At 36.7% G+C, this 25,746-nt stretch overlaps 1 protein-coding gene and 1 long non-coding RNA gene across 4 annotated transcripts in view; both read right to left on the reverse strand.

Moving 5' to 3' along the window:
- Nucleotides 1-5,273: 5,273 nt before the first annotated feature.
- On the reverse strand, nt 5,274-9,211 carry LOC107039332. Of its 3 annotated transcripts, XR_001460953.1 has the most exons (3): nt 9,072-9,211; nt 8,026-8,164; nt 5,274-7,918 (listed from the first exon to the last, which is right to left on the reverse strand). It is a non-coding gene; the product is annotated as an uncharacterized LOC107039332 (long non-coding RNA). The 3 variants fall into 3 exon arrangements; XR_003783083.1 differs by having other exon boundaries at nt 5,274-8,164; XR_003783084.1 differs by lacking the exon at nt 9,072-9,211 and adding an exon at nt 8,266-8,433 and having other exon boundaries at nt 5,274-8,164.
- A 13,926-nt stretch (nt 9,212-23,137) lies between these two features.
- Nucleotides 23,138-25,746, reverse strand: part of LOC107039306 (roquin-1) — a 9,140-nt gene continuing 6,531 nt past the window's right edge. Inside the window, exons 5-7 of the mRNA XM_015258860.1 lie at nt 24,882-25,122; nt 23,681-23,864; nt 23,138-23,419 (exon numbers count right to left, since the gene is read on the reverse strand). Of these exons, the coding sequence (XP_015114346.1) occupies nt 23,138-23,419; nt 23,681-23,864; nt 24,882-25,122 (707 nt within the window). The remainder of the gene's footprint in view (nt 23,420-23,680; nt 23,865-24,881; nt 25,123-25,746) is intronic.

Consider the following 25,746-nt stretch of genomic DNA (forward strand, 5'->3'; position numbering starts at 1 on the left):
AAATGTCCACATTTTTAAGAGTCAAGATTTCAATTTTGGGAGTTTGGGGGTGGGGAGGAAATCGGTTTTTTGTGTGGTCTGTGAACTCTCAAGATTCTTCACAGTTGAGACTGCAGTTTTGGGAGTTTTCTGGGGAGAGGGAGGGTAGGTAGTTTCTGTGGGCTCTCTGAGTTCTCAACACATATATCGCGGTTAAGAGATCACTTTCGGGCGTTGTAAGTACTCTCTGAAGCAACATTACCAAGAGTTGAGAGTTCATTTTTTGCGGATATATATTTCCCTGTTTGAACTCACAACATATTTGACGAATAAGAGTTGATAGTTGGAGTCATCGAATTTCTCCCTTCTCGACTGTTCCAATATTGTGGTTGAGTTTCCGTGTGAATTCGACCACTCTTCAGTGTAAAGTTTTTGGACGGGTATTTGGACTCAACGGCATTTTCAAACGGACGTCTCGTGAATTCTAGAACATTCCAAGCGTCCGAGCGCCGAGCCTTGGTTTTGCTACATCCTTGCGAAATCAAAACAAGTGCCAGTGGTCGTGCACTAACATCATGAGTGCGACGATTTTGCTTTTGTGTTATTGTGACGAGTGCCAGCACATTGCTGAGCACCCAGAGATGTGCTGTGCTGGTGATAATAAAGACTTCTAAATACTTTATTTTTCTCTCACAAGCGTCGATTTTATTTCATTTCGGATAAACTGTGAGATGACAACAACCGCGTTAACACAAAGACAAAGACAGCGGTAGTAACGAGCACTCTTAACCCTCGAGAAGGTCAAGTGGAACAGCCTCGTATGGTCACCCCTTGACAGTTCTTATCTGTATCCAAAAACCCCCCACATCCACCCCAAACACGCCAATACTGATCTCTTAACTCTGACGGCAGGTAAGAGTTCAGAGAATACATGTAAACCCCCCTCCACTGCCCCTCCCCAGAAATAAATAAATAATAAACAACAATAAAACACATGAACTCTTAACTCTGACGGCAGGTAAGAGTTCAGAGAATACATGTAAACCCCCCTCCACTGCCCCTCCCCAGAAATAAATAAATAATAAACAACAATAAAACACATGAACTCTTAACTCTGACGGCAGGTAAGAGTTCAGAGAATACATGTAAACCCCCCTCCACTGCCCCTCCCCAGAAATAAATAAATAATAAACAACAATAAAAAACATGAACTCTTAACTCTGACGGCAGGTAAGAGTTCAGAGAACATATGTAAACCTCCCCTCCCCTCCCCAGAAATAAATAAATAATGATCAACAATAAAAGTACTGAACTCTTAACTCTGACGGCAGGCAGGGTTGCCAGATTTTGGCGATTTATAGCCAAAACCTGTACAATTTTAAATGGGGTGACGTCACCATCTAGTAACACTGACGGCAGGTAAGAGTTCAGAGAACAAATGAAGCCCTCTCACCTCTTCAGAAATAAATAAGAATGATTAACAATAAAAATACTGAACTCTTAATTCTGACGGCAGGTAAGAGTTCAGAGAACACATGTGACCTCCCACCCCCTCCCCAGAATTAAATAAATAATAATCAACAATAAAAAAACTGAAAAAAACTGAACTCTTAACTCTGACGGTAGATGAGAATTCAGAGAACACATGTAAACCCCCCCCCACTCTAGGATTCGAGGTTGTGGTTGTTCGGGAAGATAACGAATCAACTACGCGAGGCAACAGTTTGCAAAACTAGAGATTTAGTTTATTGCCGTGAATGCGGTATGTACAGATGATGAGTCGGTTGGTTGACTCGTTGAGTATTTGGCGGTTAGCCCCAGACTGAATATTATATCCGCGTCAGGTAAGAATTCGGATGCGAATACAATAGGTGCGAGCGAGAGGTATTTGATACTGGGCGCGTGACAGAGCGCGATGATGTCACCGATGTCCAGTCGTCTCTCAGCGTGTCGTATCCGTGCGTGTGTTACGCGTTGGTGTGTGTGTAGCGAGACGCTACACCCCGGTCCCATCCCCAGAAATAAATAAATAATGATCAACAATAAAAATACTAGACTCTTAACTCTGACGGCAGGTAAGAGTTCAGAGACCATGTGCAAACTCCCTCTCCACCTCCCCAGAAAGGAATAAATAATAATCAACAATAGAAAAAACTGAACTCTACTCTGACGGCAGGTAAGAGTTCAGAGAACACATGTAAACCTCTCCTCCCCACCCCAGGTATTAATAAGTAATGATCAACAATAAAAAAACTCAACTCTTAACTCTGACGGCAGGTAAGTGTTCAGAGAACAAATGGACCCCCCTTCCTTCCCCAGAAATAAATAAATAATGATCAACAATAAAAAAACTGAACTCTTAACTTTGACGGCAGGTAAGAGTTCAGAGAACACATGTAAACCCCCCCGGCCCCTCCCCAGAAATAAATAAATAATGATCAACAATAAGAATACTAGACTCTTAACTCTGACGGCAGGTAAGAGTTCAGAGAACACATGTAAACCTCCCCTTCCCTCCCCAGAAATAAATAAATAATAATCAACAATAAAAAAAACTGAACTCTTAACTCTGATGGCAGGTAAGAATTCAGAGAACACATGCAACCCCCCCCCCTTCGCAACCCAGAAATAAATAAATAATGATCAACAATAAAAATACTAGACTCTTAACTCTGACGGCAGGTAAGAGTTCAGAGACCATGTGCAAACTCCCTCTCCACCTCCCCAGAAAGGAATAAATAATAATCAACAATAGAAAAAACTGAACTCTACTCTGACGGCAGGTAAGAGTTCAGAGAACACATGTAAACCTCTCCTCCCCACCCCAGGTATTAATAAGTAATGATCAACAATAAAAAAACTCAACTCTTAACTCTGACGGCAGGTAAGTGTTCAGAGAACAAATGGACCCCCCTTCCTTCCCCAGAAATAAATAAATAATGATCAACAATAAAAAAACTGAACTCTTAACTTTGACGGCAGGTAAGAGTTCAGAGAACACATGTAAACCCCCCCGGCCCCTCCCCAGAAATAAATAAATAATGATCAACAATAAGAATACTAGACTCTTAACTCTGACGGCAGGTAAGAGTTCAGAGAACACATGTAAACCTGCCCTTCCCTCCCCAAAAGTAAATAAATAATAATCAACAATAAAAAAAACTGAACTCTTAACACTGACGGCAGGTAAGAGTTCAGAGAACACCCATGCAATCTGACGTAGATTCCGACATAGCCCCAACTCTGACCGAACTCTGAACTTTCTCTGAAATGTTGGAAATATTCAAGTCTTACGCAACTCTGACGCAACTCTGAAGTCGGTCCGTCAGGGCGTTCACCATAAATGCATTCTTCGCCTCTAAGAATTTAGAACCTCTGGAAATAATCCATAATTTTGTTAAAAGCAATAAGATAAGAATCTAAGAAAAACCAAAAAATTGAACCAATGTAAAATCTTTAATTTTTTCTTAATATCGGAAATTGTAAATAACCCAAATAAAGGGTTGATACTTATCAATAAAAAAAAAAAAAAAAAGCAGAAGCGTCAGACAGAAGGGTAAAGTCAAAAATCAAACCGAAAGTTCAATCGGAAAAGTAAAACCCGCAATAATAAAGCAGAAAGATCAACCCGATACTCTAATCCATCTTGTTCAACAGGACTATTGTTGACTGTTCTGAATTCTATCTCTCGTGAGGTTTTTTAGGAAAAATGAGAGAGTGAACTTCTGAGATTTTCAGATATGAAGCTATTTTTGTCTCCTTAAAAACTGTTTCAACATTATTTTTCGCAAACGTCGTTACTTGAGTATTACGGAATTTTTGCAAAACTAAAATAGATGGTAGCAGGGGGACACCCACTCCATTGGCCAAAGGCATTAAACAAGGGTGGTCAGATGCATGCTTTCTTTGCATCTTTGTCTGATGCATTGAAAAGTGGCTGACTACCTGGCGCCACTAGTTCGTGAATTGGCCGTACAAGTTCTTATTTGGTTTCGAATGATTTTGCCTGCTTGGCCTTCCCCTAACACTATGAACCCAATCAGCTTTGGCACTTGCCCCTATCTGAGTTGGAGATAAAACTATTTGGAATAGAAGAAGAACCCAATCAGCTGTTAGAGTGTTGCATACTATTGTCACGCGCGTACTCACGCGCGTACTCAACACTATCAGTTCTATTTTTTTGGTAAGTGCAACAGAATACACCTTTCCAGGGAAGAGGACATGTTGAACCTTCAAAATCAGAATTTTTCACCACAGTGTCCTATTTACAATGGAGAATCCTGTTTCAGTAATGTTCTGGAGGAATTTACTTACGGGCAGGAACCCTTCACAATAAAACATAGGATTATGCAATTGGATCCTTTGTTACTCTGATCCTCCCAAAAGTCTCGATTGGAGAACTTCCCCAGCTTTCTAAGTCTCCGGGATTCTAAACTACTTATTCAATATTTTGGCACGGGTCAATGTCTCTAGCAACTTGACCATTTTAATTCGAAAGAACGAATTGAAGAAAAATGAGGAACTTGAGTCGTGCGCAGCGAGAATGAAAATAAACAGACCTAATTATTACCGTTAAATGTTTAAAGTGACTGAGTGAACTGCTGCCTGCTACTCATTTGAAAATACTGCTTCTTTGTCCAACAAGGCAGTTCTGTACCAGTTGTAATAAAGCACAATTTGTTCGAATCGAATGTGAAATCACGTGATTCGGAATTTCCGGCGAAGAAGAGCCACTATCAATTATAAATATGGCTAATTATTTCATGAGTCCTGAATTGAGTGAAACACCTGCACACAAAGCTGTTCTCGCGAGTCAGAGTACACTTTTTGCAGAAATGATGAGATCAAGACAACAACCGAGTAATAATATTGTATTATACAGGATGGAGTTGATATTGCAGCGCTGAAGATTGCATTAAAATATCTGTACTCAGGCGACTCAACAGCTCTCGATGACACTGCTACTGTGATAAATAACTATGGAATCGACAAATTGTCTATTCTTTGCGAGCATAAATTGAGAAAGAACTTGAAAGTGGAAAATGTTGTGCCAATTATTGCCTTATGTAACGAGTTAAAATTGATGAGTTTGTACGATTTTTTACTGAGAATTATCTCTACAAATGAAGATAAAATTGTACAGAAAAATGATTTTAAGGAATTGTACCTTAAAAATTCAGCCATCACTGTCAGTCTTATAGGACTGCGGAAAACTAGATAATAGACAATGTTAAAAGAAGTTGATTGGAATTGTTTTTTATAAAGGGATTAATAAAATAAAATTTACACAAACATTACGTTATTCAGAATTATTTTATTGAGTATATAAATATACAAGTACACTTGTTTGTAAAATACAGAAATTTTACATTTGTCTTTTGTTTCTCAAACATTCCATCTCTACAATCTATCAAATTGTTTTTTCGAAATATACACCGGAAAAATGGTTGATTTGATTACAGACATAAATCGACGGATAAAAACAATTAGATGCATTGCATTTTTGTAATTTTTAAGCCCTATTTACTTATGAAAAAATTGCAATGTCAGTTATCGACAAAAAGTAGGCACATTCTTTAGACTTGACATCAATTGATAAAGAATAATTTTCTGCAGAGCGCATAACAGTGAATTTACTCGATTCGTGCATGCATACTCGTTTCAAGAATAGTTCGTTACTTCATAACAATTATCTGAGTGATTTCTTCATTATTATTTCTTTTTTCTTTATAAAATTGAGAAAATCCTTAATATTTATTATTTTGGTACAATTATTCGTTCGACTTTTCAGTTTACCCACTTGTTACCAATATATATAATCATAACGTGTTTTTAGTAAATAAAAAAAACTATTAGAAAAAAATTTACTTTGCCTTCCCTTCAACAATTCACATAAATAATATAAACTTCAAGTGTACTGGCTTATATGAATTATATACGGATATGTATATAATTATTCTAGACTTTTGTTATGTGTTAAATGTTCAAAACAAACAACTTAATTTTTTTTTGTTTTAAAGGGTGAAAATGTTCATACCATTGACAATAGGTATTGCTTGTGTATGCTATTATCTTTGATACATCTATATAGTGACATGTTTAACATGCAATTAATTCTGAAGCTAGCACAAACGTTGACGTTGCACATATTACTTCCACATTGTACACAGCCCTTTCATCTTCCATCTCATTCGTCAATAAATTCATTGACCGCTCTTCTTTTATTTTTCTGTTTATATAGGTTAATTCAATTGTTCATTGCGCATTTTATAATGAACTGGTCAAACCTAATGAGTCAAGTTTGATATATTCGTTAACAGTTTTTAAAAGGAAATTCGACGAAAGCTTAATTATAGTTGAAAAAATTCCTAGACAACAACTTTAGTTGATATCTTTCGTTGAAAAAATCAATCGTATTTGAAACAATTCCATATTTGAAACGACCCAAAAAACATTGATTCATCTTAATTTCCAATTTCACTGTTAAATTTTGATCGGAAATGTACACAATAACCAAAGCTCATCAACTCTCCATTCTTTTATGATTTATATATTATGCGTCGTAACAATTATCCCAATTGGTATGGTTTTTTTATATTATCTGATAAATTAAACGAAAAATATAATTAAGGAGTAATTTTAAAAACGGGCATTATTATTTGAGGAAAAAAGAACGATTTTCTTTAATTGCACCATTACATTCCTAAGACGATAATTGTTCATTTCGAAACATATTTACATTCTCTAAGTTGAATAATTATGTTTGCTTTCAACCACCAGTTCTTGAATTCACTGAATTCACACCGTAAAATTTTTTTATGTAATTCTTCATATTGAGCAGTTTGATAAAAACAATTTTTTCTGCAGAATAACAAAGTAAAATATTAATAATAACACACTCGAAGGAAACATTACTTTCCATTATTCTTAATCCCTCCCCATAAACCTACAAGATACTTTCCAATAAAACTGGAATTTCTCAATATTCATGTTATAAGTATTATCATTATATATTCATTAGAAATAATATTATGGATTTAAATGTTAGTACTATAATTTACAGGTGTACCACACTAATTCTTGCTTCTGCAATCACAAGTTTCATCATCAATAAAATCATCATCATGGAGATAAAATGAAAAGTATATTTTTCCACTTGTATCAGCATCAAATATCAATCTATCATTGACCATTAATTTTAAATGCCAATCCTTTATACGAGCTGTGAAATTCCAATTAAGTAACACTTCTCTCAAATATTGTTATTTGTATTTTTTCACTCGAGACATTCAAGGAAACATAAATAAATAATAGTGGTCATGTTTATAAAACACTGACGAAACTTCAATCTCCCCCACTTCGACTTTAATGGCTTGTTCTTCTTCTGTTAAATTTTAACAAACCTATGTATGTTTCAAAAAGAACTGTTTTCATCAGTTTTATCGTCTTCTATTAACATGCAGTCGCACGGTCTGCACTGGTTATATGAACTATTGGATATTTCCATCTCACCCTGAGATTAGATCGTAGTTTGCTTTCGAAGCTTCTAATATTTTTTTCTAATTTTCTTTTAGTCTGTTTTTGAATGAAACAAAAAATCTCATATCATTAATTAAAAGCTGAGAGCTTCTATTTTGCAACTGAAATCTCTAGTGTCTGGATATTTTCTAGAGTATCTAGAAGTCAGGGTAGCATGTATGAAAATTTGTCCTACAGAGTCTTTTAAAATTTAGCGTAGCGATCTGAGTCTCAGAGGAGTTGGAAATGAACAGTAGTTTAATATCACATTTTTCCTTTTACGCATTAGAGGCAGATCTGTATACCACGGAAATTCTAAGTACTATATATATTATTCTGGGGTTAAAAGCAATGCAGTCCATAATTTCCATTTTTTTTGTGTTTTTCTGGCTCCTGATCACCTGAGTTTGGTTTTCCTCAACTAAACAAAATGTCAGACACTGTCTCTTATTTTCGTGTTATATTTTTTCAGAATATCATGGATGTTTTGGGATAAAATGCTTGGAGAGTTTATTATGATTTTCGTACCTGTAAAAATTCCATATTATAATTGTTTAACATTGTCCTCCTCGTTGGACCAACGTTTCTCTTGTTCTTTCAGTTCGAAGTCCCAGCGCAATTCCAATTCACGCATATCGTTCGCTATATCAACTTCGTAGGTATCTTCCTGTAATAAAAATAGATGGATTATTTTTTTTCAGTATTCTCGATTGGGAATATCTTCCGAAAGAAGAAGTCCAGAAAAAATGGTCAAAGGCATTTTAATACCTCAAAATTTCAAATTTTGTTGAGGCTTCTCATGTATTTTTCTCAGTATTCAAAAGAACTACGATTTTTTTCCAGTAAAGGCCCGGGTGGAGTATCTATCGAACATAATCTCCATTTTTTTTCGATATATCATAATATATATCACAATTTCCATTGGATTTTACATCACGCAAGAGTCCCTAAAAATTATGATTGTACAATCAAAAAAAGTAGAAAAAGAATTGAACATTTTCAAAAAGCGTTTTTAATAAAAATTAACAAATAAGTCCAATAGAGAGCAAATAGTGTATGGATAATTTATCATGGTAACTAACGATCTGACAGCCATTGACTACTGTGACAAATGACGACCTAACAGCCATTAGATACATCAAATTATTAATTTGCAATTTCCTCCCTATTGAGTTTATTTCCCAATATTATTAAAAAAACGCTCTTTGAAAATGTTCAACTTTTTTTTGATTGTGAAATCATAATTTTTGGAGACTCCAAGGCTATGTAAAACTGAATAGCAATTGGAGATCATTTCAGATTATCAAAATAAAAAAAAAACTAAGATCACGTTCGAAAGATAATCCAGCCGGGCCTTAAACAATTAAATTGTTAATAATAGAACACAGGTTTGTTTTTAATAACCGACAAATTCGGAATCAGCGACCCAAAAAGTATAAATTCTACGAGATTCGTCGATTCCGATACAGATTGATACAAGATCAGCTTCAGCGTATGGACTACGGTGCGTAGCCATCCCATTGAATCCTATTTAGAGGGGTTGCAATGCCTAATATTGATTGAAAATTGTTTACTTGACGTTCCGTGATCACTTTTTATTGTGTAAAAAGCGAATTACGCATTAAAACGCAAGTGGTCGGTCGGTCGATTTAGAAGCGATTTCCTGGGCGTGTCTCGCAGCCCTATCACGTATGAAAACAAGCAGGCGACTGCAGCCATGCGGCTGTACATATTCTACTGAGTAGGGCGTCTATTCTTTTCTCGCCATCAATATATTGATTGCGGGCTTCCGAATGGATGCGTTTATATCTCGATTTTTACTCAAGTTAGAGCGCGAACAAGGATTTCAAGTCAAACAGAAAAATCCAAATATCTCAAAAACTTTGTATAAAGGGATATATATGTTTTGATTGATTTAGATAGAGGACGTCAAGCCGAATATTTTGAAAAAAAAATCTTTGAGATCGGTTGACTCGTTATTGCGATATTCAAGACATTAGGTTTACATACAAAGTTGAATATCTCCGAAACTAATTGACCGATTGAGCCCATCTTCCATTCAGGTCCTAACGATGATACGAGACAGCTTCATGCTAAATTTCAAGTCGATATCTCAATTTTTACTCAAGTTAGAGCGCGAACAAGGATTTCAAGTCAAAAACAGAAAAATCCAAATATCTCAAATATCTCTTTGTATGAACGAGTATATATGTTTCGATTGATTTAGATAGAGGAGAGCATGCCGAATACTTTGAGAAAAAAATTATTGAAATTGGTTGAATATTTTCCGAGATATTTGCGAGAAAACGTTAAAAAACGAATGGATATTCCTCAAACACTAAAAGACGGATCAAGCTGAAGTTTGGCATGGAGTTAGTCTCAAGTTATACCAATTAACTGAAAAAATTTCAAATTTTTTAGAATGATTTTTCCCGTTTAATTATCAAATTTACGAAAAAATGACCACCGACAGTGTCACGCAAAGACATGGTCCCCAAACTTCGTATNCGCAAGAGTCCCTAAAAATTATGATTGTACAATCAAAAAAAGTAGAAAAAGAATTGAACATTTTCAAAAAGCGTTTTTAATAAAAATTAACAAATAAGTCCAATAGAGAGCAAATAGTGTNTTTTTACGGTTCAGACCATTCTGCATCATTTCCAAGCAAAATTAGAAAATTTGAAAATCGAACAATTGCAATGCTTCCATTCGGAAGTAAAATCATATAGACATTTTCTGTACGGATTGCGTATAAAAATTCTATAGGATTTCCGTATATGATATTCGGATATTTCTATAGGAATTATTTCTATACATAAATTTTTACATAAATTTTTGTATGTCTCAACGCTCCAGAGAAAAACGTAGAGAAATGTCGCAACTCCATACGAAATGTTTCTACATATACACGAGAACGATCGCGCGTGTTGAACCCGTGTAAGTAGATTGCGAGTCCTATCTCTCCCAAGAAGCTACTGTCGAGTGGCAAAAATGTGAACCTATGCAAGTAGGGTCCACGACCTACGCCCCGCCCCCATCTGAGTTCCCAATAGAAATATCCAAATCTCATATACGAAAATCCTATAGAAATTCTATACATAATCTGTATAGAAAATTTCTATACGATTTTTTCATACGTGTAGGTGCGTACCCCACCCCATTAAATCATATTTAGAGGGATTGCAATGACTAAAATTGATCAAAAATTGTTTACTTCACATTCCGTGATCATACTTTCGGGGGTGTCCCGCAGCTCTATACGGGCAACAGTACGTTAGCACTGTGGGTGTTAGTGAGCCTTATCGCCAGGTTAATTTCGTCAATTCTAACCATAACTCCTGCCCCTTTCATTCTTGTGTATTTTCGACCCATACATAAAACACCCCATATAAAACGCTCTCCCTATCACACTGAAAGAAAAATGGACAAAATATGACAAAAGAAAAATTCTTGAGTGAAGAACATCGCATGCATATTCGATCAATTCATGGTAGGTTTCAGACAAGAAATCGGTGCTTTTCGGGCTAAAGGAGGATAATTCTGAATAGATAAAATGATATTTTTTGTCACACCTGCACGTTTGAACGCACATTATGAAGGGTGCGTTTCGGAATCAACTACTGTAGCTGCAGTAAAGCGAAATTAGATAGGGTTACAGTACTGCTACTGCTAGTACTGCTACTGCTACTGCTACTAGCAGTCTGCTACTAAGTCGATTGCGAAACGCGCCCGTAGTCAGCTGCCGGGGCTACAATCTAGCCCGAACTCCCTTGGGAGTTTCTTGTTATGGTCATCTGCGCATATGCCTGCGCATAACAACACGCTCGTTCACCACCAGCCGCAAGTTTGGGTACTGAAAATTATCTGGCGGTGCCAGATCTGTCGAAATAAAAAATTTGAATTTTTACCCGAGGCCAAAGTGTCAGATCTTGGATTTTTCCCGGGGGAAAGTGGACTTCCGCCAAAATAGAATTTTTTCGTCAAGTGAATGTTGATTCCGTATTTATTGGCCCCTCTAATGCTAATAAAACCCTCAGAGGGCTCAGAAATGTAGAAATGAAAATAGTATATTGTGCCCTTAGGGAGTAAAAGTATTTTCTGACGAATGTGACGTTATAATCACATTCGTCAGAAATAGTACATTACATGCCCAAGCCTTGAAAAACAGATCACCGTCCCCCACGTGCAAGATTGCCTTCCGAGCCGAAGGCAAGGCGCAGCCATATTGTGTATATTAATTTTCATGTCACGGGACCTAAAAAACCTCATTTTCGTGGCGCTGCGCGCCACGCAATTGCCGTTTTGCAGGTCCCTCGACACGAAACTTAATATACATACCTCGCCATGGAAAACATATCACCCTCCCCCCACGTCCTCGCTTTCGGCTCGGAAGGCAATCTTGCACGTGGGGGACGGTGATCTGTTTTCCAAGGCTCGGGCATCTAATGTACTATTTATGTCGTTAGGCCCGAAAAAACCGCGATTCTAACGACATAAAATATCGTATGCCACACGGCNATTATTAATTTGCAATTTCCTCCCTATTGAGTTTATTTCCCAATATTATTAAAAAAACGCTCTTTGAAAATGTTCAACTTTTTTTTGATTGTGAAATCATAATTTTTGGANGTAGCTGCAGTAAAGCGAAATTAGATAGGGTTACAGTACTGCTACTGCTAGTACTGCTACTGCTACTGCTACTAGCAGTCTGCTACTAAGTCGATTGCGAAACGCGCCCGTAGTCAGCTGCCGGGGCTACAATCTAGCCCGAACTCCCTTGGGAGTTTCTTGTTATGGTCATCTGCGCATATGCCTGCGCATAACAACACGCTCGTTCACCACCAGCCGCAAGTTTGGGTACTGAAAATTATCTGGCGGTGCCAGATCTGTCGAAATAAAAAATTTGAATTTTTACCCGAGGCCAAAGTGTCAGATCTTGGATTTTTCCCGGGGGAAAGTGGACTTCCGCCAAAATAGAATTTTTTCGTCAAGTGAATGTTGATTCCGTATTTATTGGCCCCTCTAATGCTAATAAAACCCTCAGAGGGCTCAGAAATGTAGAAATGAAAATAGTATATTGTGCCCTTAGGGAGTAAAAGTATTTTCTGACGAATGTGACGTTATAATCACATTCGTCAGAAATAGTACATTACATGCCCAAGCCTTGAAAAACAGATCACCGTCCCCCACGTGCAAGATTGCCTTCCGAGCCGAAGGCAAGGCGCAGCCATATTGTGTATATTAATTTTCATGTCACGGGACCTAAAAAACCTCATTTTCGTGGCGCTGCGCGCCACGCAATTGCCGTTTTGCAGGTCCCTCGACACGAAACTTAATATACATACCTCGCCATGGAAAACATATCACCCTCCCCCCACGTCCTCGCTTTCGGCTCGGAAGGCAATCTTGCACGTGGGGGACGGTGATCTGTTTTCCAAGGCTCGGGCATCTAATGTACTATTTATGTCGTTAGGCCCGAAAAAACCGCGATTCTAACGACATAAAATATCGTATGCCACACGGCGATAATAGTATATTATGCCACCAGGCGATAAAAGTATTATCTGGCGAATGTGTCTCGCCTTCGGCTCGGATTATAATCACATTTGCTAGATAATGCTTTTAATGTCGTGTGGCATACAGTATTTTATGTCGTAGGGCCTGAAAACCGCGATCTAACCGAACGAAGCGAGGTTAGAATCGCGGTTTTCTCGGGCCCAACGATATAAAAGCATGATCTGGCGAATGTGGCATTATAATTCGAGCCGAAGGCGATAATACTTTTATCGCCTGATGACATAATATACAATTCTTCACTCGGGGCCAAAGTGTCAGACCTGGGATTTTTTCGGGGGAAAGTCCACTTTCGGCAAAATCGAATTTTTTCGCCGATCGAACGTTGATTCCAATGATTTAAGCGACGCGCTATTCAAAANGAATAGCAATTGGAGATCATTTCAGATTATCAAAATAAAAAAAAAACTAAGATCACGTTCGAAAGATAATCCAGCCGGGCCTTAAACAATTAAATTGTTAATAATAGAACACAGGTTTGTTTTTAATAACCGACAAATTCGGAATCAGCGACCCAAAAAGTATAAATTCTACGAGATTCGTCGATTCCGATACAGATTGATACAAGATCAGCTTCAGCGTATGGACTACGGTGCGTAGCCATCCCATTGAATCCTATTTAGAGGGGTTGCAATGCCTAATATTGATTGAAAATTGTTTACTTGACGTTCCGTGATCACTTTTTATTGTGTAAAAAGCGAATTACGCATTAAAACGCAAGTGGTCGGTCGGTCGATTTAGAAGCGATTTCCTGGGCGTGTCTCGCAGCCCTATCACGTATGAAAACAAGCAGGCGACTGCAGCCATGCGGCTGTACATATTCTACTGAGTAGGGCGTCTATTCTTTTCTCGCCATCAATATATTGATTGCGGGCTTCCGAATGGATGCGTTTATATCTCGATTTTTACTCAAGTTAGAGCGCGAACAAGGATTTCAAGTCAAACAGAAAAATCCAAATATCTCAAAAACTTTGTATAAAGGGATATATATGTTTTGATTGATTTAGATAGAGGACGTCAAGCCGAATATTTTGAAAAAAAAATCTTTGAGATCGGTTGACTCGTTATTGCGATATTCAAGACATTAGGTTTACATACAAAGTTGAATATCTCCGAAACTAATTGACCGATTGAGCCCATCTTCCATTCAGGTCCTAACGATGATACGAGACAGCTTCATGCTAAATTTCAAGTCGATATCTCAATTTTTACTCAAGTTAGAGCGCGAACAAGGATTTCAAGTCAANCGTCCCCCACGTGCAAGATTGCCTTCCGAGCCGAAGGCAAGGCGCAGCCATATTGTGTATATTAATTTTCATGTCACGGGACCTAAAAAACCTCATTTTCGTGGCGCTGCGCGCCACGCAATTGCCGTTTTGCAGGTCCCTCGACACGAAACTTAATATACATACCTCGCCATGGAAAACATATCACCCTCCCCCCACGTCCTCGCTTTCGGCTCGGAAGGCAATCTTGCACGTGGGGGACGGTGATCTGTTTTCCAAGGCTCGGGCATCTAATGTACTATTTATGTCGTTAGGCCCGAAAAAACCGCGATTCTAACGACATAAAATATCGTATGCCACACGGCGATAATAGTATATTATGCCACCAGGCGATAAAAGTATTATCTGGCGAATGTGTCTCGCCTTCGGCTCGGATTATAATCACATTTGCTAGATAATGCTTTTAATGTCGTGTGGCATACAGTATTTTATGTCGTAGGGCCTGAAAACCGCGATCTAACCGAACGAAGCGAGGTTAGAATCGCGGTTTTCTCGGGCCCAACGATATAAAAGCATGATCTGGCGAATGTGGCATTATAATTCGAGCCGAAGGCGATAATACTTTTATCGCCTGATGACATAATATACAATTCTTCACTCGGGGCCAAAGTGTCAGACCTGGGATTTTTTCGGGGGAAAGTCCACTTTCGGCAAAATCGAATTTTTTCGCCGATCGAACGTTGATTCCAATGATTTAAGCGACGCGCTATTCAAAACTCAAAAGTATGTGGAAAAAGTGAAAACTGAAAAAAATTTTTTTTCACCTGGGGCCAAAGTGTCAAACCTTGGATTTTTTCAGGGGGCAAGTCGACTTTCGGCAAAATCNAACATTTCTACCAATTGATAAAATCCAGAGATATACAGGTCACGCGTTTAGAAGAACTTCGGCGACATTGCTGGCTGATTCGAGTACTAGTACTACTATTTTAATGAAACATGGGGGCTGGAAATCGGCTACCATCGCTCAAGGTTATGTGGGAGAGTCTCTGGGAAATACGAGTCAAGTATTCCCCCGCATCGCCAATCAATGTATCCCCAGTACTTCGAGTACTGTAAACTCTACCGATCAAGTGCCCCTGAAGAGAATATTAACTGAAACTAATGGTAATACTCCACCTGCTGATATTATTAATAATAATGTATCCATGCTATCAAATTGCTCCTTACAAAACATGAAAATCAATAACATCCACACCCAAAAAGTAAATAATGCATCATAAGTCAAAATCGTAATCGCTTTTGAACGGAATATATTCTACATTTTATAATGAATTAAAAAAAAAAACAGCACGATTTGTGTTCTTAATGTGCTGCATTACTTGAATTTTTTCGCCTTCTCTTATTATCGAGATGTGTTGAGGTCACGACTCCCAAAAGGCAAGCGTCAGAGCACTACAAACTTACGAATAAAAAACTTCCTATCACCTAGATTTCTTATTTTCACATTTAACAATGGAATTAAAATGTAATTTTACTTTCGATCGACACTTCTGATCAGGCGATATAAAATTTTCGTACAATTTTTTACAGCAGAATTTCTTCAACAAACATTAGCAATATGTCGAAAAATAATCGACTACATCGATATAATTATAATTGTGCGATTTATGTCTACTTTCTTTTTATAACTACGCCGATGTAGCCATATCAATTACTAATACGGCATATTTAGGAATTGTGATAGTAAAACAACAAACTATTATATTGATTCTTGAAGCCAGTGATATACCGCAGCCACGAATAAATATCATGCTGAACATTTGAATACAAAATAGTTAGGCAGCGGAATTAATTAATGCCTCCAATCAAGAATTACTTCAATGTACTCTTGAAGATATGACTACTCTTGATGAACTAATATCTTCTTACTTGTATTTACGGTAAAAAATTGATAACTCTAAGGTCATTAACTGTAGTCTGAGTATACTGGCGGAATTACAACAGTATTTGACGGTTTTATGTGATTAAAAATGATAACGGATATAGATTCTAGCCAAGAAAATGATCCTAAGAATAATATATCTACCAATGATTTTTTTTGACGAAAATTCCTTTAGTCTTCAGCCCTTGGATTACGTTAACGGGAATTAGAACTTGTAAGAACCTTTGCATTGATCTCCTTGTAGAAATGGAACTAGCAGAATCCATGAAATTGTATTATTGAGCATGACGCTAAAAAATCAATAATGGTAGGTATATAACTCCCGTATAATTATACTATCGTACAACATGTATTCAACTATTCCAACCCAAGACCCTATTCTTTATTGTAATTTTTAGTTTGAGATTATTCGAATCAGGCGCCTAAAAATACTGCCGATTTTCGATTTAGCCGAATGATATAGCGAGCTCTGCTTTATCGACCTCAGAAGATAAGGCAGGGAACAACATATCGATAAAACATACAAAACAACCGCTATATAGGGGAGCGGAAGACAAAATGGGGTATAAAACCGTAGAGGCTAATTAATTGTGTTTTTTGGTAAAAATTACTTATAGTGGAGGTAAAATATAGCTTCAGCATGAGTTGAAATCATGCCAATTCAAAAAAAATAATTGAAGGACAAAATGGAATGCCCCAATTGAAATACCGCAAAATTGGGTTGATTGACTTTGATTACAAATAATATGAAAATAATTAAAATGTATACTTATATGTTACATATTTTTTCGATACATAATCGAAGTCGTCTCAGGGTGTTTTGACCAAATTCGCGGAATTTCAACATGAAAAAATTGAAAATAAAATAGGTCCAGGACGAAACCTAACTTGTTTGACAGTTCAAAATACTTGTTTTGATGACAAGAATTAATGAAAAAAATACGAAAAAAATAAAACATGACATAATTTTGCAAAATCAAGTTTTTCAACTTTTTGTTTGAATTCGTTATTATGAGCACCTAATAATCCAGCCGGGCCTTAAACAATTAAATTGTTAATAATAGAACACAGGTTTGTTTTTAATAACCGACAAATTCGGAATCAGCGACCCAAAAAGTATAAATTCTACGAGATTCGTCGATTCCGATACAGATTGATACAAGATCAGCTTCAGCGTATGGACTACGGTGCGTAGCCATCCCATTGAATCCTATTTAGAGGGGTTGCAATGCCTAATATTGATTGAAAATTGTTTACTTGACGTTCCGTGATCACTTTTTATTGTGTAAAAAGCGAATTACGCATTAAAACGCAAGTGGTCGGTCGGTCGATTTAGAAGCGATTTCCTGGGCGTGTCTCGCAGCCCTATCACGTATGAAAACAAGCAGGCGACTGCAGCCATGCGGCTGTACATATTCTACTGAGTAGGGCGTCTATTCTTTTCTCGCCATCAATATATTGATTGCGGGCTTCCGAATGGATGCGTTTATATCTCGATTTTTACTCAAGTTAGAGCGCGAACAAGGATTTCAAGTCAAACAGAAAAATCCAAATATCTCAAAAACTTTGTATAAAGGGATATATATGTTTTGATTGATTTAGATAGAGGACGTCAAGCCGAATATTTTGAAAAAAAAATCTTTGAGATCGGTTGACTCGTTATTGCGATATTCAAGACATTAGGTTTACATACAAAGTTGAATATCTCCGAAACTAATTGACCGATTGAGCCCATCTTCCATTCAGGTCCTAGCGATGATACGAGACAGCTTCATGCTAAATTTCAAGTCGATATCTCAATTTTTACTCAAGTTAGAGCGCGAACAAGGATTTCAAGTCAAAAACAGAAAAATCCAAATATCTCAAATATCTCTTTGTATGAACGAGTATATATGTTTCGATTGATTTAGATAGAGGAGAGCATGCCGAATACTTTGAGAAAAAAATTATTGAAATTGGTTGAATATTTTCCGAGATATTTGCGAGAAAACGTTAAAAAACGAATGGATATTCCTCAAACACTAAAAGACGGATCAAGCTGAAGTTTGGCATGGAGTTAGTCTCAAGTTATACCAATTAACTGAAAAAATTTCAAATTTTTTAGAATGATTTTTCCCGTTTAATTATCAAATTTACGAAAAAATGACCACCGACAGTGTCACGCAAAGACATGGTCCCCAAACTTCGTATTTTTACGGTTCAGACCATTCTGCATCATTTCCAAGCAAAATTAGAAAATTTGAAAATCGAACAATTGCAATGCTTCCATTCGGAAGTAAAATCATATAGACATTTTCTGTACGGATTGCGTATAAAAATTCTATAGGATTTCCGTATATGATATTCGGATATTTCTATAGGAATTATTTCTATACATAAATTTTTACATAAATTTTTGTATGTCTCAACGCTCCAGAGAAAAACGTAGAGAAATGTCGCAACTCCATACGAAATGTTTCTACATATACACGAGAACGATCGCGCGTGTTGAACCCGTGTAAGTAGATTGCGAGTCCAATCTCTCCCAAGAAGCTACTGTCGAGTGGCAAAAATGTGAACCTATGCAAGTAGGGTCCACGACCTACGCCCCGCCCCCATCTGAGTTCCCAATAGAAATATCCAAATCTCATATACGAAAATCCTATAGAAATTCTATACATAATCTGTATAGAAAATTTCTATACGATTTTTTCATACGTGTAGGTGCGTACCCCACCCCATTAAATCATATTTAGAGGGATTGCAATGACTAAAATTGATCAAAAATTGTTTACTTCACATTCCGTGATCATACTTTCGGGGGTGTCCCGCAGCTCTATACGGGCAACAGTACGTTAGCACTGTGGGTGTTAGTGAGCCTTATCGCCAGGTTAATTTCGTCAATTCTAACCATAACTCCTGCCCCTTTCATTCTTGTGTATTTTCGACCCATACATAAAACACCCCATATAAAACGCTCTCCCTATCACACTGAAAGAAAAATGGACAAAATATGACAAAAGAAAAATTCTTGAGTGAAGAACATCGCATGCATATTCGATCAATTCATGGTAGGTTTCAGACAAGAAATCGGTGCTTTTCGGGCTAAAGGAGGATAATTCTGAATAGATAAAATGATATTTTTTGTCACACCTGCACGTTTGAACGCACATTATGAAGGGTGCGTTTCGGAATCAACTACTGTAGCTGCAGTAAAGCGAAATTAGATAGGGTTACAGTACTGCTACTGCTAGTACTGCTACTGCTACTGCTACTAGCAGTCTGCTACTAAGTCGATTGCGAAACGCGCCCGTAGTCAGCTGCCGGGGCTACAATCTAGCCCGAACTCCCTTGGGAGTTTCTTGTTATGGTCATCTGCGCATATGCCTGCGCATAACAACACGCTCGTTCACCACCAGCCGCAATTTTTGGGTACTGAAAATTATCTGGCGGTGCCAGATCTGTCGAAATAAAAAATTTGAATTTTTACCCGAGGCCAAAGTGTCAGATCTTGGATTTTTCCCGGGGGAAAGTGGACTTCCGCCAAAATAGAATTTTTTCGTCAAGTGAATGTTGATTCCGTATTTATTGGCCCCTCTAATGCTAATAAAACCCTCAGAGGGCTCAGAAATGTAGAAATGAAAATAGTATATTGTGCCCTTAGGGAGTAAAAGTATTTTCTGACGAATGTGACGTTATAATCACATTCGTCAGAAATAGTACATTACATGCCCAAGCCTTGAAAAACAGATCACCGTCCCCCACGTGCAAGATTGCCTTCCGAGCCGAAGGCAAGGCGCAGCCATATTGTGTATATTAATTTTCATGTCACGGGACCTAAAAAACCTCATTTCCGTGGCGCTGCGCGCCACGCAATTGCCGTTTTGCAGGTCCCTCGACACGAAACTTAATATACATACCTCGCCATGGAAAACATATCACCCTCCCCCCACGTCCTCGCTTTCGGCTCGGAAGGCAATCTTGCACGTGGGGGACGGTGATCTGTTTTCCAAGGCTCGGGCATCTAATGTACTATTTATGTCGTTAGGCCCGAAAAAACCGCGATTCTAACGACATAAAATATCGTATGCCACACGGCGATAATAGTATATTATGCCACCAGGCGATAAAAGTATTATCTGGCGAATGTGTCTCGCCTTCGGCTCGGATTATAATCACATTTGCTAGATAATGCTTTCTTTCGAAAGTGATCTTAGTTGTTTTTTTATTTTGATAGTCTGAAATGTTCTTCAATTGCCATCCAGTTTTACATAGTCCTGGAGTCTTCAAAAATTATGATTGTACAATTAAACAAGCAGTTGGTCGCTCCTATATTGCAGAAGGCATGTGACTATTACTTTATATGTTATTTGTATTTTAATTTTTTATTTCTACCAATTCCATTGATAGTAAGCTTCCGAATGGATCAATAACAATTCACTTTTTCAATTTACAGGAGAAACTATTTTCTCATATCACATTCCTATCTCAATTTTTCCTCAAGTTATTGTGCGAACAAAGAATTTAGGGAACACCAAATATGTATAATCGCTTATACGAAGTTAATTAATTGAAATGAATCTCCAAAACTTTGTATAAACGGGTACATATATTTTGATTGACCAAGATAGATGACATCGAGACGAGTATTTTAAAAAACAAGTGGATATCTCGATTTTTGCACGCGTTAGCGCGCGTACAAGAATTTTAATGAAAAAACAGAAAAGAGGAAATATCTCAAAAACATTGTATGGACGGGTATATATGTTTTTGTTAATCTAGGTAGAGGACATCGAGACCTATATTTTGAAAGAAAAAAATCTAAATCGGTCCAATAATTTCAAAGATATTCGTGGAAAACGATTTAAAAACGAATGGTTTTATCTCAAAAACTACTTGATCGATTGGGCTGAAATTGAGCACAGAGATAGTCCTCATTAAGATCTATAATCTGATAAAATTTCAACTTTTTAATTTTGAATTATTTTAGCCACTTAATTACTCAATTTTCTAGAAATTGACCATCGGGAAGGTGGCGGTGGACATATTCACCTACAGACATGATCGCCAAACTTCGTATTTTTACGTTTCAGACCATTCTACATCATTTCCAATGAGAATTAGAGAATGTGAAAATCGGACGATTACAAAGCTTTTATTCGGAAGCAAAAAACGTTGAAAGAAAGCTGAACATTCTCAAAAAGCGATTTTGAATAATATTGGGAAATAAACCCAATAAGGAGGAAATTACAAATTGATAATTTGCAGTATCTAATGGATGTTCAGTCGTTATTTGTCTCAGTAGCCAATGCCTGTCAGATCGTTAGTTGCCGTAATAAATTATCCATTAACAATTTCCTCTCTATCGGACTTCTTTCCTAATCTTGATGAAAAATGCTCTTTGAAAATGTTGAGCTTTTTTTCTACTTTTTTGATTGTGCAATCATAATTTTTAGGGGCACATATGTGATATAAAACTCGGTGGAAATTGTGACATATTTTAGGTTATGAAGATGGAAAAACCATCGAGATAACGTTCAAAAGATAATCCATTCGGGCCTTAAACCAAAAAATTGTACGTTTGAAATGATGAAAACAGATAGTGTTTCATTTGAATTGACGAAAATTTCAAACTATATAATCACTCTTCTTTTAATAGCAAAATGTTTGATTCATATATTTTATTGTGTCTTTTCAGGATGTAAATATCTCCCATAAATTTGGTCAAAAAATATTTTGTTACTAGAGTTTTTCTAAAAAAATTTCTCCGTGTATGGTTCACAAAAAATATCCCTTCAGACTTGTCTCGTTCGTTGCAAATTTGTTTACTTCTTTCAATAATTGAATGGAATGTGAATTTCATCTCCATCCAAACTTCAATCACAGTCCGCACAGATTCCGTATACACTTTTAGATTCATTGAATTTTATCATTGAATTTCAAGTTTTTAGGGTCCCTGAATACGAATATCTTAACCGTTTTTACGAGGTGTGGTTAGTTTTGTTTATTTATAACAATTTAATTATTTATAACGCGATTCCGCGGAAACGGTGCGGCTTAGGCAAAAAAGTTTCAAACAAAAAATATTCCTCGTCTAAAAATACATAATTATTGTCTTACAACATGTTTCCCTAAATTCAACGGGTTACGAAATAATTTGATGAAAATGCGAAAAAGTAGCCCCAATTGCCATCCAACGTGAAATTAAATCTAAGTTATCTTGGTCGTGTGACATGTGGAGATATCCACACGTCGATTTTGTTCAATTTATATTTTCTGATGAAAATAAGGCAAACTGTCTGGGCTGAATAAGCAGTCCCACGGTGACACTTGAGTTCAACTTCTTAGAATGGAGCTGTTTGACTGTTGTAGCCATTGTCAGTGGTGACATATGGCTGTGTTAGTTATGAAAAACCGTGAGAATGCTTATGAAGCATTTCAAGCTAGTAACGATATTCAAGCTCTAAATCAAGGCAGAGTACGGGAGGAGTCTTCAAGTCGAAAAGCGACTTGATTAAGGGAGGACGAAAACCTCCCACGTCACAGTCACAAAAACGGTCAACATATTCATGTTCAGCAACCCCAAAAACATAAAGTACAATAATAACATTCAATGGACCTACTGGTGTACAGGGGACCTGACACAGCATACGGACTATCAATGTCGAAGACAGAATGGAATTTCTTGCATAAATAATTTTTTTCTAGGGTGAACCGATAATTTCTAGAAAATCAAATTCTTACGCGTTTCATAACTATCTTGTACAGGATATAAGAATTCGTATCTTTCAAAATAATTGTTTCACGCTAGAAAAAAATTGTATTGAAATCTTCTACATGCATTAATGATGTTCAATGCACTTCAACCAGGGATTTATTTCAAATTAAAACGGAATCGATAATCTCGTAATAGTAAATGTTACCTGAGCAATGATTTTGATAGCCTCGAAATAGGTCCATATTTGCTAGCTGGTGATGCCTCAAATGGCACAAACTCATCATCGAAAACTAGATCAGAGCGTCGATGATTATTTCCGTAATTGATCGAGCCAGGAGGTATTTGCGATGGTCCATTAGCCCATATCGAGTAGTTTCCCTGGATTCCCTCCGTCTGAATATCGTAATTCATTTTAATCTGATGTGGACTTTGATGTGGCGTCCTCACAATATTTTCTAGTTGATTAATTATCTCCATTCTTCTCTGGAATAATATTGCCAACGTTTTTGCCACTGATCTATGTTTTTTGCTGTTGTTAGTGGGAAGACTATTCGGACTAGACACCATTTGATTCGGATCCCACATGTGAATGTTTGGATTATTGTAGTCTATTGCAGTATTATGAACAACGTAATGCATATCGATGTTTTTTCCAGGCATAGATTGGGGATTAAGCATCGTATAATTGGGTATTGAAGCACTGAAATTATTCTCAATGCTCACTGAAGGCTGGAGGGAACTCACTTTGATTGAATTGTAATTCTCAATGTGATTATTGTCAATTGTTTTGGGCGAGTGATAATTCAAGTCATCACATTGCTTGAATCCTTTTCCTGGCGGGCTTATTGTTTTTTCAATTTTCGGATCTGGGCTTCCAGTCAATTGCAAACTCGGTCTCGCACTCAATTTTCGACTTTTCGATCTGTACCTGCAATTTAAAAAATCAACATTGTTTTGTTATTATCATTCAATACAAAATAGAGATCTCTCGAATCTGATGAAGATGGCCAAATTTTTATAGACACAAAAAAAATTCTATTAGATTTTATTCATTTTCCTTGGCTTTGGAGTTATTTATAAAAAAATAACATATTAATATTGAGTAAGATTAACTTGTTGGCTTTGAGTTATCCATTACTGGGTTTTTCTAGGGTAATGAAAAATTACAAGCTCCTCTTTCTCTTTTGGTTACAAGGACAATTTACACTGAATAATGCCTTTATGAAAAGGAAACTTGATCTAATTCTAAGTATGAACTCTCCATTGTTTGTAATTTTATTAATTCTATATTGTCAGATTCTCTAGAACATTAATCTTTTTTCGTTAAAGAGTTGATTTTTGTTATCAAAAAGATAATTTCAGTAGTGTGATGGTAAAAAAGTACGGGCTAAACATAAAATGAGTCTAGGGCTATATTGTTCCCAAAAAAATTCTCTGTTAAGATTTCTAAATAAGAACTTCTCCTTCAAAAGTTCTCCAAAGAAAATATCTCCTTTGTCTCGTTGGTGATTAACAATTCTCGGAATGGGTTATTTTGTACGTGATTAATGTGAAATAATACCTATTAATATAATATTCTGAAAAAATTATTTTTAAGAACGGAAAAAATGTCCAGCTTCTGTGAATTCGAGTCTAATTTACCAAGGAATTCAAACTAAGCCAGAAAATTATATCGAAAATATTATAAAACTAGTAATTTTTCACATTACTCATTAAATAAACTGCATTTGAACTGAAAATTAAATATTTAATTCCAATCCGTGTCTCATATCCATGTCTCATTTTTTTTTTCAGAAATTTACCTCGGATACCCTATACAGACTGATTTTTAATTAGCCACTTATCTTCGGAAGGGGTAATTTTTTCACGACGAAAAGGCTAAGAAAATTTCAAGTATCAAGTTATGCCTTTTTTTTCTAAGACACATGGATATGTTGTTACTTACTTATCGAGTTCCATGTCACTGTGAGCAAATGTACAATTAGTAGCACGTGGGCAAGATCCTCTGAGTGATAAATCGCGGCACATACTGACTTTGTATTTAGATTGTCCAGGTCCAGTCGTGTGAATGCCTTCCTGCGATTTTCTACTTCCGTGCTGTTGTATGTAATCAACTAGAGCTGTCACTACGATTTTCACTGCCTCTAGTACTGCTCTGGTTGTGGGCCAACTTGGACATTCCGTTTCTGTAAAAGTTACAATCATCTTTAATAATTTCAATGATATTTTTTTTCTTTTTATGATAAAAACAGTCTCTGTGAGAGCTCAGAGTACGTGCCACAAGACGAACAAGGACTGGTAGTAGATCTAAACATTAATACATACTATTTCATGAACTTCTCAAGAGACAATGAGGAATGTAGGCAAAACGAGCAGTACTGATGTTACCGGTGATAGATCTTAAAACGACAGTGAAGGGTGCTGTTAAATAGAAATCATAGAAATCATAGGGGGAGAGAAGCGAGTGATTATGGACGTTCGAAACATGTAAATATTATAAATATCTTTATAATACAAAGTGGAACTCTTTTATTTCTCTCTATATGAAATTATAATCTTATTTAACAGAAGAAGATGGGAGGTGAAAAGGCTGGTGACGCTGTAAAACAAAGAAAACTTTTGTGACATCAAAGAAATAAATGAATCATAAACTTCTCAAAGCAATGAACTTGGAAAATAAAAGCTCCAAGGACATTTGTTTTAGTCTACATTTTTTCAATGGAAAAAGTCCCTTGAATAAATTTGTTTTAAATTTATAACTGTACAGAGTGTCCCGAAACTCATCGTACATATGGTGTGAGTATCTGGGA

Source organism: Diachasma alloeum, unplaced genomic scaffold (assembly GCF_001412515.2).
Source record: "Diachasma alloeum isolate Michigan unplaced genomic scaffold, Dall2.0 Dall_scaffold_00296, whole genome shotgun sequence".
NCBI classification, from domain to species: Eukaryota; Metazoa; Arthropoda; class Insecta; order Hymenoptera; family Braconidae; genus Diachasma; species Diachasma alloeum.